The 17,700-nt window shown below is 36.5% G+C and overlaps 2 protein-coding genes across 2 annotated transcripts; both read right to left on the reverse strand.

Annotated features, from left to right (window-relative positions):
* Nucleotides 1-276: 276 nt before the first annotated feature.
* LOC138336596 (uncharacterized) lies at nucleotides 277-5,798 on the reverse strand. The gene is made up of 11 exons (XM_069286116.1): nucleotides 5,617-5,798; nucleotides 5,008-5,128; nucleotides 4,723-4,857; nucleotides 4,325-4,402; nucleotides 3,138-3,205; nucleotides 2,804-2,948; nucleotides 2,558-2,599; nucleotides 2,248-2,298; nucleotides 1,935-2,008; nucleotides 1,555-1,627; nucleotides 277-1,431 (listed from the first exon to the last, which is right to left on the reverse strand). Exons 2-11 carry the CDS (start codon nucleotides 5,119-5,121, stop codon nucleotides 1,069-1,071), a joined length of 1,143 nt encoding a protein of 380 aa, XP_069142217.1. The 5' UTR covers nucleotides 5,122-5,128; nucleotides 5,617-5,798; the 3' UTR covers nucleotides 277-1,068.
* Nucleotides 5,799-9,805: 4,007 nt separating this feature from the next.
* Nucleotides 9,806-11,264, reverse strand: LOC138336598 (tripartite motif-containing protein 3-like). Its single transcript, XM_069286117.1, has 2 exons — nucleotides 10,881-11,264; nucleotides 9,806-10,780 (listed from the first exon to the last, which is right to left on the reverse strand). The coding sequence occupies exons 1-2, from the start codon at nucleotides 11,262-11,264 to the stop codon at nucleotides 9,806-9,808; spliced, it is 1,359 nt and encodes a 452-aa protein (XP_069142218.1).
* Nucleotides 11,265-17,700: the final 6,436 nt, after the last annotated feature.

Raw genomic sequence — 17,700 nt, forward strand, 5'->3', positions numbered from 1 at the left:
GTTAAAATACATCTGCACAGCAGATAATAAAATCATCATAATTGATAACGAGTGTAACAAATCTACAAAATACATTCTTACAAACCAATTTTACTCTTTCATACCAAATCTCAGAAGACAGATTGTAGTACTGTGATACTCATATCGAGACATTGACAAGGAATTCGGAAAAGGCGGGAAAATAAACAGACATTGTGAAACTGACGTCACAAAATAATAGATGTCAGCAGATTCGATAGTAATATACCGGGGAAAAACATGCAGAATATACGGGGAAAAACATGCAGACAGACAAAAGAACAGACAAACAATCCGACTAAAAATGCATCGGACACAAGAAATAAGAAAGAGCTTCCGTCCAATGGCGAACGTTCTGACGCTCAAAACGCTATAAATACCGTTCTGAGCGTCAATAACCACCAATCAGACATTCAACAAGCTTCTTCCTTACACATAACAACCATGTAGACAGACAAAAGACAGACAAACAATCCGACTGAAAATGTATCGGAAAACAAAAGCAAAGAAGAAAGAGCTTCCGTCTAATGGCGAACGTTCTGACGCTCAAAACGCTATAAATACCGCTCTGAGCGTCAATAACCACCAATCAGACATTCAACAAGCTTCTTCCTTACACATAACAAACATGCAGACAGACAAACGAACAAACAGACAAACAAACCGATTTAAAATGCATCGAAAAAACAAAGAAAAGAAGAAAGAGCTTCCGTCTAATGGCGAACGTTCTGACGCTCAAAACGCTATAAATACCGCTCTGAGCGTCAATAACCACCAATCAGACATTCAACAAGCTTCTTCCTTACACATAACAAACATGCAGACAGACAAACGAACAGACACACATCTGATAGAAACAACATCAGAAGCAACATACATCACGCAAACGAAAGAAATTAAGGCAAGCAAGACAAAAAGAAAGAAAAAAAAACATTACACGGACAAACATTAAGACTTGTCCTTGAGTATCAGATCACTACAATCGATCTACACTTACATTCACACCACATTCCTCTTCCATAAATACAAAATATAGTTTTCTGACATTGGTTAATACATCCTTGACCTTTTGCTCGGACTAACATCTTCCACATCGTCGTAATCGAACGCAACCTTCCGCTTTATCCCCCTATGTATACTGTTGCTATGGTAAGTGTAGCCACGCCTACTCTCCATGATGATGTCATACCCCTCAACTTCCGGCGCCGAAAGTAGATCACACAGGTCAGTTTCACCAACAACGAACTGTTTGTCGTGAAGGTCGTTGTTAGGGGTCATGATGGCTTGACCGGACTGGTCAGTCTGGGTAGAGTCTGTAGTGGACAGTTGAACTGACCCTTTGTTGTTACCAGTCTTTAACAATAACGGTGTTGGTTTCTTGGGGGCGTCTCTTATCTTTAGAGTATAATCGCCCTGGAATAGAAACAAACATTTTTTTATTTATTCATTCAAACATAATATAGAAAGAAAGAATTCATTATAGGAAAAGAAATATGAAATTGATGTCATTCCTTCAATAAGAAATCAAAAACTTACCATGAGGTCGAGACTGTAGTCAAAGTCGTCATCAAGATCTATTGGGGTGGGGGACTTCTTGTCATGTTTCACACTGTAAGCAAACAAATCAACGTAGGTAACGAATAATGAACTAAAATATGGGTTTACTTTGGTTAATAAAACATTCTTCATCAATTCACTTGATGTTCCACAAAAGACGAACCAAACGAGAAAAGGATAAGAAGAAAAGCTAAGAAAAGAACCTGAATAATGAATATGTATATCCGTAACTCAATTGACAGATGTTAAGCATTTTAATGTTGTTCAGATGTAACTAGAAACAGTAATTTGTATTTCCAATGTATTTACAAGTTCCAACCAAATCTCGACATCCGAGAGCTTGATATCTTGACTCTTACCCAAGAGGTTGTCTGTTTAGACCAAGGCCAGTTGTGTGTTCTGCACGGATTCTACTTTGAAGTGCAGAACTTGTCTTTGAGGAACGAGAGGATAGAGAGAAAGACGGAAAATAAGATAGAGAGAAAAAGAGAAGGACAGCATACATATGTCATTGAAAAAAACGGAAGAAAAGAGACATATGACATTGAAAAGAATGGAAAAGAAAGTCAGAAAGATGGATACAAAAGAAATACAGTAAATGAAGAAATATAATGTAAAATGAAATGTATTCAATCAACAAATAGTAGAAAACTTAATATTATTTATAAATACCTTAGCACTTGTTTCTTTAGTCGGCAAAGTGGTCTTTGGAGGTGACTGTTTCTGTAAAGCAAAGTTAATGTATAGTATTATGACATGTATGGTTTAACAATCAAAAATTTGTTTTCGTTTAATAAAATTGTTCACTTGTTTCAATGTTAACACTTAAAGAAAACCAGACGAGTATGTATTTATTTGATATTGATAGACTTTATGTTGTTCCATTTCTTTTCTTTTTCATACGATGAATTACAAAGGTACCGTCAATTATCAACAAGAAAGAAATAAGATTCGGCAACAAGTTTAAAGAATGTTTGTTTACCCTTAAGAACCCAGCTAGTTGGGATACGGTGGCTTTTGTTTTCTGTAAAAATTAAAATAAAATAATTTAAAAATAGGAACTGATCAGATAAAACTGTATAATTAAACATTGAGAACAAATTAAAACAGGTAAAGTGATACTTTTAACACCTGTGTTAACAACAGCGAGAATGGACAATAATATACATTTTGTTTTACAATCCCTTTATGATGTTTACGTAATTAAAATCGTTTAAAAAGAAATTACCAATCTGTTTGTGGTTTTGTCGTCAAATGTCTGTGGCCTTGACCAGTGGAATTTGTCTCCAACTCGAGTCTTGGCACTTATCTCCGAGACTTTCATAACGTCTTCATCTAAAACCTTTTTGATTTTTGATATTTTGGTCATCTTTCTACAAAAACAATATAGACTTAAATTATTCATGAATTTATATATTCAAATTGTTATATGAATACCGAATAATAAAATAGAGTTTTAATTTTTAAGTTAAAAAAAGATTTTTAGGCCTAAAAATTTCATGCCATTTTTTCTAATTCATTGTTGATTAATGTTTGATTTTAACATATTTACCTGTACAGACATAGCAAGACGGTCACGTGCATTCATCTTGTTCATTTCATTGGTTTGGAACAGATTCCTGGGTCTGATCTTTAAAGATGAGACATTTCTCTTGATATCCTATCTTCTCCCTATATATTAAAACAAATTAAATTCATGTAATATCAATATAAAACAACATGAGTATCATTGTATATTTACATTCTGAGTGTTTCGTCACTATATGAATCAACTAACTGATGAAAACAATTAACATTTGCCTATGAAAACACTATGAAAACACTATGAATACACTATGAATACAACGATTCTCGTGCATCGATCACGCTGATTTCAAACATATACGCCAGTTTCATATCAATAAAAAATGTCCCCACAATATTTCAATGTATAATCTCTAATGTGTTGTTTTCTTGATAGACACACACATTAAACATATGTATTTACCTTTATATACACAGCTATATGTAAACAATTTACCTTTATATACACAGCTTCATGTAAAACAATTTACCTTTATATACACAAGCTACATGTAAACAATTTACCTTTTATATACACAGCTACATGTAAACAATTTACCTTTATATACACAGCTACACGTAAACAATTTACCTTTATATACACAGCTACATGTAAACAATTTACCTTTATATACACAGCTACACACGTAAACAATTTACCTTTATATACACAGCTACATGTAAACAATTTACCTTTATATACACAGCTACATGTAAACAATTTACCTTTATATATACACAGCTACATGTAAACAATTTACCTTTATATACACAGCACAGCTACATGTAAACAATTACCTTTATATACACAGCTACATGTAAACAATTTACCTTTATATACACAGCTACATGTAAACAATTTACCTTTATATACACAGCTACACATGTAAACAATTTACCTTTATTACACAGCTACAGTAAACAATTTACCTTTCTACATGTAAACAATTTACCTTTATATACACAGCTACACGTAAACAATTTACCTTTATATAACAGCTACATGTAAACAATTTTACCTTTATATACACAGCTACAGGTAAACAATTTACCTTTATATACACAGCTACACGTAAACAATTTACCTTTATATACACAGCTACACGTAAACAATTTACCTTTATATATACAGCTACATGTAAACAATTTACCTTTATATATACACAGCTACACGTAAACAATTTACCTTTATATACACAGCTACATGTAACGGAGATGTGGTCGGGATGCTGTTGTTTATTTCTGGTTCCTGTAGCTTTGATTCCTACAATCATTAAAATCAAACTAACTGATAACTAAAATAACTAAATATGACTCTTCATTAAGCTCCATCGTGCTTGACGTGCAACTTTTTCAATTAACTATGCACAACATAGAAAAAAAATAATAAAGATATTATTTTGTAAATAAATGCAATGTCATGTGTCTTCCCTTTTATGACTGAAAAGCAAGGGACGGAGGCATCGCCTTGGCAAACACCCAAAGATATTTCGAAATCATAGACTCACATATTCATTTGGTTTTTTGGTAAACCAATTTCACACAATTTAGAAAGTATGACATATACAATTAATTCAAACTTACCGATTTGGTGGTTGCTGTTTCGTCCAGTTTGGGTTTAGACCAGTGAAATCTGTCTTTGACCGGGGTTTCGACAGTTTTGGTTCCGGATTCTTTGGCCTGATCATTAGTGGCCTCTTGTCGGTGGCTATCGCCTGCCTATAAATCAAAACAATGCAATACAAATTATCTTGGATTATTATTATTTTTTATTTATTTATTTATTTATTCATTTTTTTTTTTTTTTGATGTAAGTTTCAATAAGTTCTTGCGAAAGCTGAAATTATCTCTAAAGAACATTTTACTTACTCTAGGATCGGCTATCCTGACAGTGATGAAGGGACGTTTTCTTTTAGGTGGCAATTCATTGTTGTCCGTGGGCTTTGGTCGCCATTGTCTTTTCTTTGTTCTCTGTTCACTCATCGTGGATCTGATATAAAGTTAAAAAGAAGTATTTGCAAATGAAGAATAGACACATTCCCAACTCGCGAAAAAATAAAAATAAAACAAAATATCAGTGGATACATGTTGTACTCTAATAGTTTACATAATTCAGGGAAAAACCCCGTTTATAACGAATCTCTGGGGACCAGGAAAATTATACTTCGTTATAACAAAAAGTACATATATTACAACCGAATTATATTATATACTGACGGGGAATGAAAACCGCTACGAAATATCCATGAAATTGGTGTACATTTTTGTTTTGTAAATATGTTCGTGATAAACGTGATTGTTTGTCTTACTGAAGCCTTTAAACTTTTTATACTTAAAATAACAAACAAACAAACAAAAAACTTCCACCGACTAAAAATAAGGCAACATCTCCCTCAACCACTTTCAGAGAGAAAAAAACAAACAAAATACTCTTTTAATAATTCATTTCTATCGAAACATTGCCCAAACTGTACTCACCTTTCTTTCTGTGTCTTGTACTTGACCCGGAGGTATGTAAAACTTTGAAAATCTTGGAATTTGCGGGAGCTAATGATATCGTGACCGAAGTCGATTTGTGCGTCTTGTTGACAGGGGATGACACGTGATATCAACAGATGACGTCACAATGGAGATGACGTATTTCTCTTGTTTCTGACACACATGACTTAGGAGGTGGCGACATCATGCGGATAAAAGCATAACTACGGCGGGTAATCCGAATCTTCACTCTCACGTATACCGGTAGCAGAGTACAGTTACACCTTGCAGTTTTTTAATTGTACGCACAGTGTATGAACGGAAGTGTATAGTATTTTTTTAAATTTCGTAGTTGCGAGTCTGTAAAGCGGTACTCGGTCACTTGCTAAGACAAATGAAACAATCGATATCATGGATAATTTTTGCCAATTTTATTCATTCTATACGTTTTTGTTGTAATCTTCGGTTATAAACGGCGTTATGGATAGAAATTTGAACAACTAGTGACTACTGAAATGTTGAGGGTTAACCAGCATTAACATTTGAGACACTTTTTGTGAGTTGATCTGCTGTTCATCATCGAAGAATTGAGACACCCGCCTAATATTTTGCACTACATATGTATTTTAAGGTATAGTGCCTGGTTTTCATTATTTCAAGTACCATTACATGTTTATAAATGAATCCAACAATATAAAACACATAAATACATATTAATGGACACAATATCTTTTACTTAATTGTATTTTGAAGTTGTAGAATGATCAGTTAAAATTGTATAGTCACTTGCATTGTTTTGAACTGGCGATGCATAGTTGCTTGCGAGGACACTTGTATAGCCGATGTATTATTTTCAAAATCATGTTTATGAATTTGTTTATATACATGTTATAAAGACGTCTATAATGTTAAACATATTTGTAGTTACGAATAATGCCGATATTTGGTGTTTTACCGACCTGTACACCATGCCTGTTTTCATTCATCCCGCTTCGATACGCACAAGTGACGATACAAAAAACAACTAATGATTATACTATACACTTCCGTTCATACACTGTGTGTACGTAGCGGATACGATCGCCTTCTAGCTTCGCACTTTAGTCGGTAGAGCGAACCCGAGGTCGCGGGTCCAAGCCCGACTGGCGACACACAACTCTCACCCTGTTACATTTGGTGCCATAGACGGACTCCAAATGCAAGCTATAAGAGATTGGCAGGCTTCTTTGGAAAGAGAACCTGGGTTGATTTGTGTTCGAGGACGAACACATTTGCCCTCGCTCGGTTACATGTGTAATTCAGAAAAAATAAGACTTTATACATATAAACAGTCAACACAGCTATTCAGCTTAATAGGGGGTCGCGATGGCTGAGTGGTTAACATGTCTCGACTTATTACCACAAGCCCCCCACCCTCCACCTCCGGGTCAGGAGTTCGAATCCCACGTGGGGCAGTTGCCAGGTACTGACTGCTGGTCAGTGGTTTTTCTCCGGGTACTCCGGCTTCCCTACACCAACAAACCTGGCACGTCCTTACATGACATTTGATAGGGCCTTTACCTAATAAAACCAAATATCAACGTGATAATTTCCTTTAGGAAAAATGGATAGTTTCAATCCAGAAATAGATTCTAAATATAAGGCTTTGACCAAACAATTTGAGTCATAATTAAATGTTTTTGTTATCACTAGTTTTCCTAAGTAAAATACATATAGTAAAGCTGGATTATCGAGGATGTTTTGGGCAGATGGATAATGAATTATCATCTTATGATTTATTGGATTATGATCTGTAGATTAAGTTTTGTATTACGAGTTCCAAGATACACAGTCGAATTCTAGCATTATAAATATAATGACCTGTTAAAACAATTCAGTACTTTTAAACTGTCAATATTTCTTTGAAAACATTTGCCGATTTTTTCATTAACTTTTAACGCCATTTAGACTCACTTAGACGAAGGCAGCCACGTTTCAACAACAACAAAAAACAACACAAAAATGTCCTCGATCGGGTCATTGAAATCGATGGTGATATTTATATACATTTTGTTTGTATTTTCCGCTCTCCACTAGGCTTCGCTATGTACGAAGGCAGGGAATCCCAGTCAATTTATGTATTTTTCCCGGTTGTCTCTTTGGTCCGTGTTACGCCAAAGATAAACGACGAGGTGTTCCGAAATGAGCATAACAGCATCTGTTTTTCAGTCAACCAATAAGTTTTAAGCGATTACCTTTTACATGCATATGGTGCTACCATCGATTTCCAAAACTCAATTGAGGCCATTTGCAGTCTTTGCGTGGGAAAATAAAACTATAAAACAGAACAGATCGGATTAAGTAAAAACTTTATTTTTCCATCACAAGATACATTCACATGTAGACTAGATTACCTGCCTTAGTACCAATTCTCCCCGCTAGAACGAAGCCTAGTGGAGAGTAGAAAAACTACGACAGGCAATGCATTGTAAATCACAAGTGCATGTAGATGGGATAAAGGCAGTTAATGTTTTATAGATATTTTCTTAAAAATGTTTATTGATAACAACACACATTGTCCGGGTATGAAAAGCGTTTTAAGCGTATATAACTATTACATAAATAAAATAGATTTGAAAAGAATACAACGACACAAATCGTCCAACAAAAAATTCCCGATTGTTTGTCATAATAACCCCCATACTATCTGTGAAAGCTATCCCGGTTGTATTGTCATAGTAACTAACGATATCTGTGAAAGCTATCCCGGTTGTATGTCAAAGTAACTCACGATATCTGTGAAAGCTATCCCGATTGTATGTCAAAGTAACTCACGATATCTTTGAAAGCTATCCCGATTGTATGTCAAAGTAACTCACGATATCTGTGAAAGCTATCCCGATTGAATTCTTGTTGTCAAAGTAACTCATATCGAAAGCTATCCCTGTGAAAGCTATCCCGTTGTGCAATTCACGATATTGTAAACTCCGTTGTAGTAACTCACGATATCTGTGAAAGCTATCCCGGTTGTATGTCAAAGTAACTCACGATATCTATGAAAGCTATCCCGATTGTATGTCAAAGTAACTCACGATATCTGTGAAAGCTATCCCGGTTGTATTGTCATAGTAACTCACGATATCTGTGAAAGCTATCCCAATTGTATGTCAAGGTAACTCACGATACCTATGAAAACTATCCCGATTGTATGTCAAGGTAACTCACGATATCTATGAAAACTATCCCGATTGTATGTCATAGTAACTCACAATACCATCTGTGAATGCCACCACTAGCGTATTCTCGTTTAGGGTACAGCCCAATGTAAATTGAACATCTGGATATCCTTGGACGGTTTTCCGTATCACAAAATCGTGGACTCGGCGAACAGTTAGCGATAACGACGTCGCGAAAACGTCTCCATTGGCACCGTCAAAAACCAGAATAGTATTCCTACCAGGCAAGGCAATGCTTCCTTGTGGATCTTTTATTTTCTGTGCCACTGAACCGGAAAATCGTTTCGCATGACTGTTTTCTCTTGTGTTCTCAACGTATAGAACTTTACGAGCATCCACATCACACATAATCAGCATGTCGGCTTCAGTTATAACCATATTACGGATCACTGCAGATGAACTACTAATCCTAATACGCTTTTTTAGGCGACCTTCCAAGTCCAAAAACTCGACACTAGGGGACGGTAAACGCCTAGCCCCGATTAAATTGTGGGTACGCTTGTCGTACGCTAGGCTTTCGTATGGCCCAGCCTTGATAATCTTCAGTAACTTTGCGTCTGGAGAGGTCGGTAATCTATCAAAGGTCAGAAATACCAACTGTTCCGCGTTAGGGCAGGTCACGACACATTCTATGTCGGAGATGGCAACAACGCTAGTAGGATTAACATCTTTTTCGAACGAAAATACTTTCCTTACTTTCACCTTCCCCTGCAATCTCTTCAACATCTTCAAACACCTATTTGTCTGATCCAATACAACGAAGACATCTTTAATTCTCACTATGCCAGCGAGTTGTAATTCGCAGCCCTCTGTAGGTAATTTAATGCTGACACTATTCCGTAATTCAAACCCACTAATAACATACACAGGTGTTTGTCGAAGTTCTTTAGGAATGTTCGCTACCAAGTGCGCGAAGGGACTAGACGAAGAAGCAGCGGCGGTTGGATATTTGAAATCAGGAGAATGTCGGCGCGTTAACTCTTTGTGAGTACTTGGAAGCTGAAATCATCATCATCATCATCATCAGACAAACCTGTCAGTGAAGCTGCTGATGGCGTAACGTTTGATGCCCCCATACTTTGGGGAAGAGATAAAGGGTGTTTCGAATCAGAAGGAATGTTTGATGGCAAACCGTATGCAGCACAATCATGAACTACACTACTATATGATGGCGGGGCATCCTCCTTGGGTGGGGGAATCATGTCCAACTCGGTAGAAGCTGAAGGCGATCTCCTGCCCGAGGCATGCGTAGGTGATAAATGATTATCGTGTGTAAAAGCTTGTCCGGACGTTTCTTCACTTTCCGTAACCGGCACTTGAAATTCATTGGCCACCACAAGAGATGCACTATCTCCCGTTGATGCGGAAGCGTCCGAAGTTGAGGGTTCGTCAATATTTCTTTGGGAATTCATATTGTCTTCAGTTGTATCCGCGGCGGATAGAGTATCCATTCCAGTTGAATTAATTACTTCAATGTTTAATATATCAGAACCGAAGATTTGATTTTCGTGTTCCGTATTGATAACTACACGGAGGTCGAAAGATGAGTGCGCGTTTGCCTCTACTTCTGGTAGCATTTGGTTGTATACCAGTACAGAAGCTTCTAAGTGATTCACCAGTATCATATTTTGGGCTGGTTTAACATTAGCATGCATTTGTATCTGCATGATCAAGTTCTCAAACTGAATCAAAGATTTCGCCACAGATTCGCACACAGATAAGTCAGTCTGCACTCGATCGACTTCTTTTTCCTGTAAATTCTTTACTTTGGCCAAAATCGATTGTTCTTGGTCTTCAAGAAAGCGAGAAATCTTTTCCTTAAGGTCAACGAAGTAAGACTTTACTTTTTCAACCTGTTGTTCGTTAGATTTTAAATTGTCTAATTTGGACTTTAACTTCTCTTCGATCACTTTTGCCTGAGAATGGGCGTTCTCAATGTGACCGAACACCTGTAAACATTTGAGGTACGTTTTCTCGAGTCATACCTTCTTCAATCTTTCGTAAACCACTACAATGCGCATGCGCATCACAGGTACACTCTTCACATACCACTGTATTACAGTTGTTGCAGTAGAATTCTGCACTGAAACCAGAATGTACCATACATCTCAAATTGCTAACGATATCCTTCCCAGGAATTTCATCATCGCTTTCATCTTTATCGCCTTCTTTGTAAAACCTTTGGAGATCTTTTGTTAAGACATCCTCCCGCAGTTCTAACAACGACTGTTCACTCACTTCCGTTTCCGGTTCCCTGGGTACATGCTTGTAAGAACACGTCGGACAAGGAAAATACGCGGAACCAAAGTAATTCAAAATGTGGTTCACGAGGCAATCTTTGCAGAACGAATGCTGGCATCTTAATTTCTTTGAACAATTTGACTTTCCTCCACATATGCCACATTTGTAAAGTTCCTGAAGGAGTTCCTTCATCCTAAAAGTCTGTTTGTCTTTTCCTATCCGTAAAATATGTGCGTCGAGTTTCAATGGGCCCCGAAACAAGACATCTCAGTATCATTAAATAGTCAGTAGATGTATCCGTTCCTCCTTGTCTCTCTATTGATCACTCTGAAATATCCAAACATATACAAATTAGTAAGCATTTGCATGTATATATCGGACAAAGCAAACATATTTATAAACACATCACCGTGCGTCCTCAATACCTCAGGAGTTACTATCACTGTCGTTTTATCCAACTCTAGACTATGGCATAGTAAAACTGGAGGCAGTTCAGGAGAAAAACAATTGGCCAATCATATACCTACAAAGATTAAAGAGGAGCGACGTCTAACTTCAAAGCTAATATAGTGAATGGTTATCCAATTCCACTCCTTTTAATGTACCTCAAATAATCAAACTACTTTGTTTCATTATATATGCAATTTGTACATAGATCCACCAATTTTGCTACGACACAGTCCATGGGTAGATATAACGACAGTGATAGTAACTCCTAGAATATCGAGGATGGTCCAGAGGTAGATATGACAACAGTGGTAGTAACCCCTGGAGTATCAATGATGGTTCAGGGGTAGATATAATGACAGTGATAGTAACCCACGTAATATCTAGGACGGTGCTTATCAAGTATATGACAGATATAAGGTGATGACAGTTTTAGCAACAGAACCATTAGTTTAATATTACGGCAGTGATAGTAACCCCTGGTGTATCGAGGATGATCCAATAGTGAATATTACGACAGTGATAACAAACCCCGGAGTATTGAGGATGACCCGGAAATGAATATTACGATAGTGATAGTAACCCCTGCAGTATCGAAGACGATAACTATATGTATCAATAGTTGAAATCAAAGACCATTTAAAATGTGTTGCTATAATATTTATAGATATAGACGTTTTAAAAAGCACTTATTTATATAATATATAGTAGAAATTCGGTATAAAAATGACGTCTTCCATAAATATGTTGCATTTGTCAAACTATACGAGCTATTTCGGTCAACAACAAATAATTAAGGATTTTTTTATGTTTTAAATCAAGGGAGATACAACGTCGAAAAGTGGCAAAATAATGATTATTAAATTGTCTTTTCATTAATTGTATTTTACCAATTAAACACGACGCGTTAATTAAGCATGAAATAAGTAGTAACAGCGATATGGTTTATTTAATGCTATGGAATGGGCACTGCGCACGACCCGAACCATTGGCGCTTTCCAGTCACAAACACTGATAAGTTTGCTGGGCATATGTACACACATACATGTACACTATGTAGACCGAGTTATCTTTATAGCCAGTCTCACACACGTGTGAACGAAAATACACATGAAAACCAACCGGAGCTCTGTCAGTCGAGTGGATGAGCTATTTAGGGGCAGCTACAAGCAATTAATACATATGTATGGGGTTTCTTTATTGATAAATGAAAACGGAGTTCTTTGCTCACGGAATCGATCTTTATTATTAATTAGTTATGAATATACATTTCCGAATGTAGTATTGTCTATATTTATGTTTGTATTCTATGGTATATTATTTGAATATCATATATAAATGTGCATGTCTAGCTGATGAGTAAGTAGACGCAAATCAATAAATATTGAACATCTGATCGAATGGGCAACTTCTGTACATTTAACGCCACACCCTCCCGCTTACTTCACATGTGTACACACACCCTCTCACTAGTCTAAATCATAGGTATATGTTAGTAATGACCGTATGTACTCAGGCTAGCATGCTTTTGATACTACTTGTAGCTAAATATTACTTACAGATATCTCACTTGTTTCTGCTGAACATAGCTACTAGACTGTAACACTGTATGTCACATAACATCGTATACGTACATATGTACGTGTGTCCCACTGTAAGCAGTGTGTGTATGTGCGTGTGGATTCACGACTTCTAGTCCAACATTATAACGTATATAGGACGAAATAACCATGTACATACATATGTACTAGGATTCTAGCGTATAAGCAATCAAACACTGATAAACTTGATCAGATGTAGTTAATATGTAGCGTATGCTAACCTTACCTTTTAAGCTCCGTAAATCTGTTTACGATGTGAGCTGCGTGAACCCTTTCTGTTAGAACGGCGTATTCTGTTGGTTATGTATTATGGTTACTGTAGGGGCGACTTATTTCGTAACGCAAGTAGGCCTATATCGCGGATTTCTTAAGATTGTGTAATAGAACTTTAAAAAAAAACCTAGTAGAGTACTGATGTTAAAAGTCGGTCTAGTGCTTTTTACCGACTTTCATACATATATATTATCCACAGGAAAATAATTGTAGTAATTTTGGAAAATATTTGAAAATGTCGGATTCTGGTTTCAATTTCTACGATGTTTTGAAATTAAAGCGATATTAATACCAGTGTTTATGAGGTATGCTGACTAATATTGTTATAGTTTCAAAAGGCTTGGTTGTCATAGTAACGAAATGGGACACAGCCACTTCGATATTATTTATGAATACGAATGCACCAATTTTCCAGTATATCTTTCTTAGTTTACAAAAGTCCATCACTAATTGTTCCTGGATTTTATTTTTAGCCCACCATCAACAGATGGTGGGCTATTCAAATCGCTTTTTGTCCGTGGTCCGTCGTCCGTCCTTCCGTCTGTCCGTCCGTCCGTCCTTCCGTCCGTTAACAATTCTTGTTACCGCTATTTCTCAGAATGTACTGAAGGGATCTTTCTCAAATTTCACATGTGAGTTTCCCTAGGGGCCTTGTTGTGCATATTGCATTTTGAGACCAATCGGTTTAACAAGATGGCCGACAGAACGCCATCTTGGATTTTGACAATTGAAGTTTGTTACCGCTATTTCTCAGAAAGTACTGAAGGGATCTGTCTCAAATTGCATGTGCAGGTTCCCTAGGGGCCTAGTTGTGCATATTGCATTTTGGGACCGATTGATTAACAAGATGGCCGACAGGCCGCCATCTTGGATTTTGATAGTTAAAGCTTGTTACCACTATTTGTCAGAAAGTACTCAAGGATCTGTATCAAATTGCATGTGCAGGTTCCCCTAGGGGTCTAGTTGTGCATATCGCATTTTCAGACCCATCGGTGAACAAGATGGCCGACAGGACGCCATTTTGGATTTTGATAATTGAAGTTTGTTACCACTATTTCTTAGAAAGTACTGAAGGGATCTGTCTGAAATTTCATGTGCAGGTTCCCCTAGGTCTCTGTTTATGCATATTACATTTTGGTACCGATCAGTGAATAAGATGGCCGACAGAACGCCATCTTGGATTTTGACAATTGAAGTTTTTTTCCGCTATGTCTAAGAATGTACTGAAGGGATCTGTCTCAAATTGTATGTGCAGATTCTTCTAGGGGTCTAGTTGTGCATATTGCATTTTAGGACCGATCGGTGAACAAGATGGCCGACAGGTAGCCATCAAGGATTTTGATAATTAAAGTTTGTTACCGTTATATATCTCAGAAAGCAGTCAAATGATCTTTCTGAAATTTCATGTGTAGTAATATGTAGTAAAAGCTTGAAAAGCAGAGAAAAGATCCCTCTTTCCTTTGTCAGACAAAGATCGTTCTTAGGTGGGCGCCAAGATCCCTCTGGGATCTCTTGTTAATAACTACTTTTAAAAAACAGTATATCTATGACTTGATTTTAAAATTATATATAGTTGTATATACAATGAATCAATAATAAATGCTTGGAGCACTTATATCGGATCACCTCGTCATTTTCTCCGAAACTAGACTCGAACCTAAGTAGCCTAGTAACCATTTTGGACTACTTTCGGTAAAAAAAATGGCGGACACCCATGGTAACACGCTTTAAACGTTATCAGTTGGCTATAAGAGGTATTTATTCCTCGACTGCATCTATATCTACTATATATGGGTTATAGATGATAGTTTCTTTGATTTTGTATATAAATTATAACTAGGAAATTTGATCATTTGCCTCATTTTTGATAATGATTCAGTCGCTCTCTTTTGGGCGGTGTACGGTCAAACAGCAGGCCTTGGTTCAAAAGGTCCCAGTGAAAACAGTTCCGTTATTTAGAGTCATCAATGTAAAATATCTAAATTCAAGAAACATATTACGGCTTTGTTGTTTATTCTTTTTTCAACCGTTTACGTTCTATATTTCAAAGTTATACTATATAAAAGTATATATCTAAATGTCTAGAATTGAAATTTTAATCTAGCGGTAGTGTGATATATTTAGCATAAATTTGTCTATGGAACAGTAAGGTAGATAAAATAAAGAGGGATGTCTTGGTACAAAATTTTAATGAAGGCGGTCTAAGAATGGTAAATGTAAAATTTTTTATTGATTCCTTGAAACTTACTTGGGTAGGCCGGCTTTTAAAAAAGACATGCAAGTGGCAAATTATTTTTAAATCACATACTGATTTGCAAAAGTTGTCAATATGCGGTAGTGAGTATATTGAGGAACGGAGGTCACATTGCAGGAATAATTTCTGGAAAGACGTTTTTAAAGCATGGAAAAAAAACAATGATGTCAAAAAGGTTCTAAAGATTTCTATAATTGTATAAATACTCCTGAATGGAACAAAAATAATGGAATGACCAATTTGATTATAATGAAGAGAAGTGGGAAAAGACTAAATGTTTCCTTGTACTGTAAGAGAAGCTACGGTGGTTCCAATTGAGATTTATACAGCACGTTTGATTAACAAATACCTTTCTTTTTAGAATTAATTCACATCCAAGTTTCATTTTAACCTATACTTGCCATGAAAACTTTGAAAACTAAAATAATTACAATAAGAAATCTGAACTTTAGGAACCTTACTTAAAAACTGTGATGCTTTCCTATGGAGAATTTTGAATGAAGGGATTCATTAAAGAAGCTCCATCGCTGACAAAAAGTGTTTTTCCCTATCAAAACAGGAGCAGACGATTTAGTATTATTCTTCAGTTACAAAAGTTACTTACTTTATGCCATTACCATCATTGAACAATTTGAGCTTCCAATTTTACTTTAAGATAAAAATATTAAAAACAATTAATTGCATCCCGGAAAAAATCCGTGGCACTATGTCATATATGAAATGACGTAATGATTGCGCATGCACCAAAAGCAAAATAAAATATTTTATGTTATTTTTTGTGTTAATTAGACATGTATATCCACGGTTTTGAGTATCGTTTATGCTCTGTCGGCGATGGAGCATCTTTAAAAGCAGGGAATGTTCGTGAAACTGGGTCAAGGTCATGATCACTGGTTTACCGGTCCAGTTCTGCTATATTTGAATAGCATACTTTTTTCAGTGGCCTTGGTGACTTGTTATATGGACCATGGTAGTATTCCATTGCTGGACAGGCTGGTGCATCTTACTTCGTTTCCGAGGTTTTGACGGCATGTTCTAATGCTGAGATTGCAACATGGCTTCGATAGATAGGAGAGATCCAGTCCTTGCTTTTAAAGAAGAAGCGACTAATAGCTACTATGACCAATGTCCTGTTTCTCATGTCAAAGTGGTTAGACTTTTGTAACATTTTGATTCCCGCTTTATATTGAGTGTTTACTACCAATCAAACAAGTTAAATTCCGATAAAAAAATATGGAGAAGTTGATTGATGCAGACGGACACCGTACGACGGAGGGCGAACGGCGGAATGACGTCACAAAATGGCGTACATGTATAAGCTCTCGTTAATGCTTCAAACCAGGTGATCTAAAATAGATATATTAAGAAAAGAGGATATACGTATACCTACATCAATTAACTGGTTCTGGTGACGTCCAGGGTCGTAGTATTTCATGTGGAACGTGCAGTCGCTCACGTGATACTTGAAGCCTCATAACACTCTTGGTACTGATCATAAACGTCAGCCTGGTGGCGCCCTTCAAACCCGAGGCGGCAATTAAGGGGGAGATCACTCCCCTCCCACACAATCTCATAATACTGTGCTTCATTGACTTTATAGGTATGAAATGAACACCAGCCCACGCCGAGGTAGATTTCTGTAACTGAAATAAAAACAAAAAAAATCTCAATTTCAGTTTTTTCTTAAATCTAATTATTCATTTTTGAATGTATGCTTTGACCTTGATGAATGGATGGAATATTATGGGTTGCTCTCTGTGAAAGCGAAATGGCAACAGATAGGTGAACACCTACTTTTTAACATCCTCAATGTTTCAGGGGTTACTATCACTGTCGTTACATCCACTCATGGATTATGTTATAGCAAAACTGGGCGACAACAGATGGAGTATGAAATGTGTTTCTTCATCAAAATAATCTATGAAGATACACGGTATGACGTTGCTCTCCGTAATCTTTAGAGGTCTATGTAGGCATGTAGGCGTGTGAAAAACTTTCCGTTTTACTTTGACAGACCACAACGACGGTGATAGTAATTCCCGGAATACCGAGG

The sequence above is a fragment of the Argopecten irradians genome, chromosome 12 (genome assembly GCF_041381155.1).
Source record: "Argopecten irradians isolate NY chromosome 12, Ai_NY, whole genome shotgun sequence".
Lineage (NCBI taxonomy): Eukaryota > Metazoa > Mollusca > Bivalvia > Pectinida > Pectinidae > Argopecten > Argopecten irradians.

What these genes read in the sequence shown, in the direction of transcription:
- LOC138336598 (XM_069286117.1), bottom strand. Translation starts at nt 11,264, where the DNA reads ATGAAGGAACTCCTTCAGGAACTTTACAAATGTGGCATATGTGGAGGA. An exon ending in GCAACAACTGTAATACAGTG is followed by an intron (nt 10,781 to 10,880) that starts GTATGTGAAGAG and finishes AAATGTTTACAG; the next exon opens with GTGTTCGGTCACATTGAGAA.
- LOC138336596 (XM_069286116.1), bottom strand. Translation starts at nt 5,121, where the DNA reads ATGAGTGAACAGAGAACAAAGAAAAGACAATGGCGACCAAAGCCCACG. An exon ending in GCACGTGACCGTCTTGCTAT is followed by an intron (nt 2,949 to 3,137) that starts GTCTGTACAGGT and finishes TTGTTTTTGTAG; the next exon opens with AAAGATGACCAAAATATCAA. An exon ending in CTAAAGAAACAAGTGCTAAG is followed by an intron (nt 2,009 to 2,247) that starts GTATTTATAAAT and finishes CGTTCCTCAAAG; the next exon opens with ACAAGTTCTGCACTTCAAAG.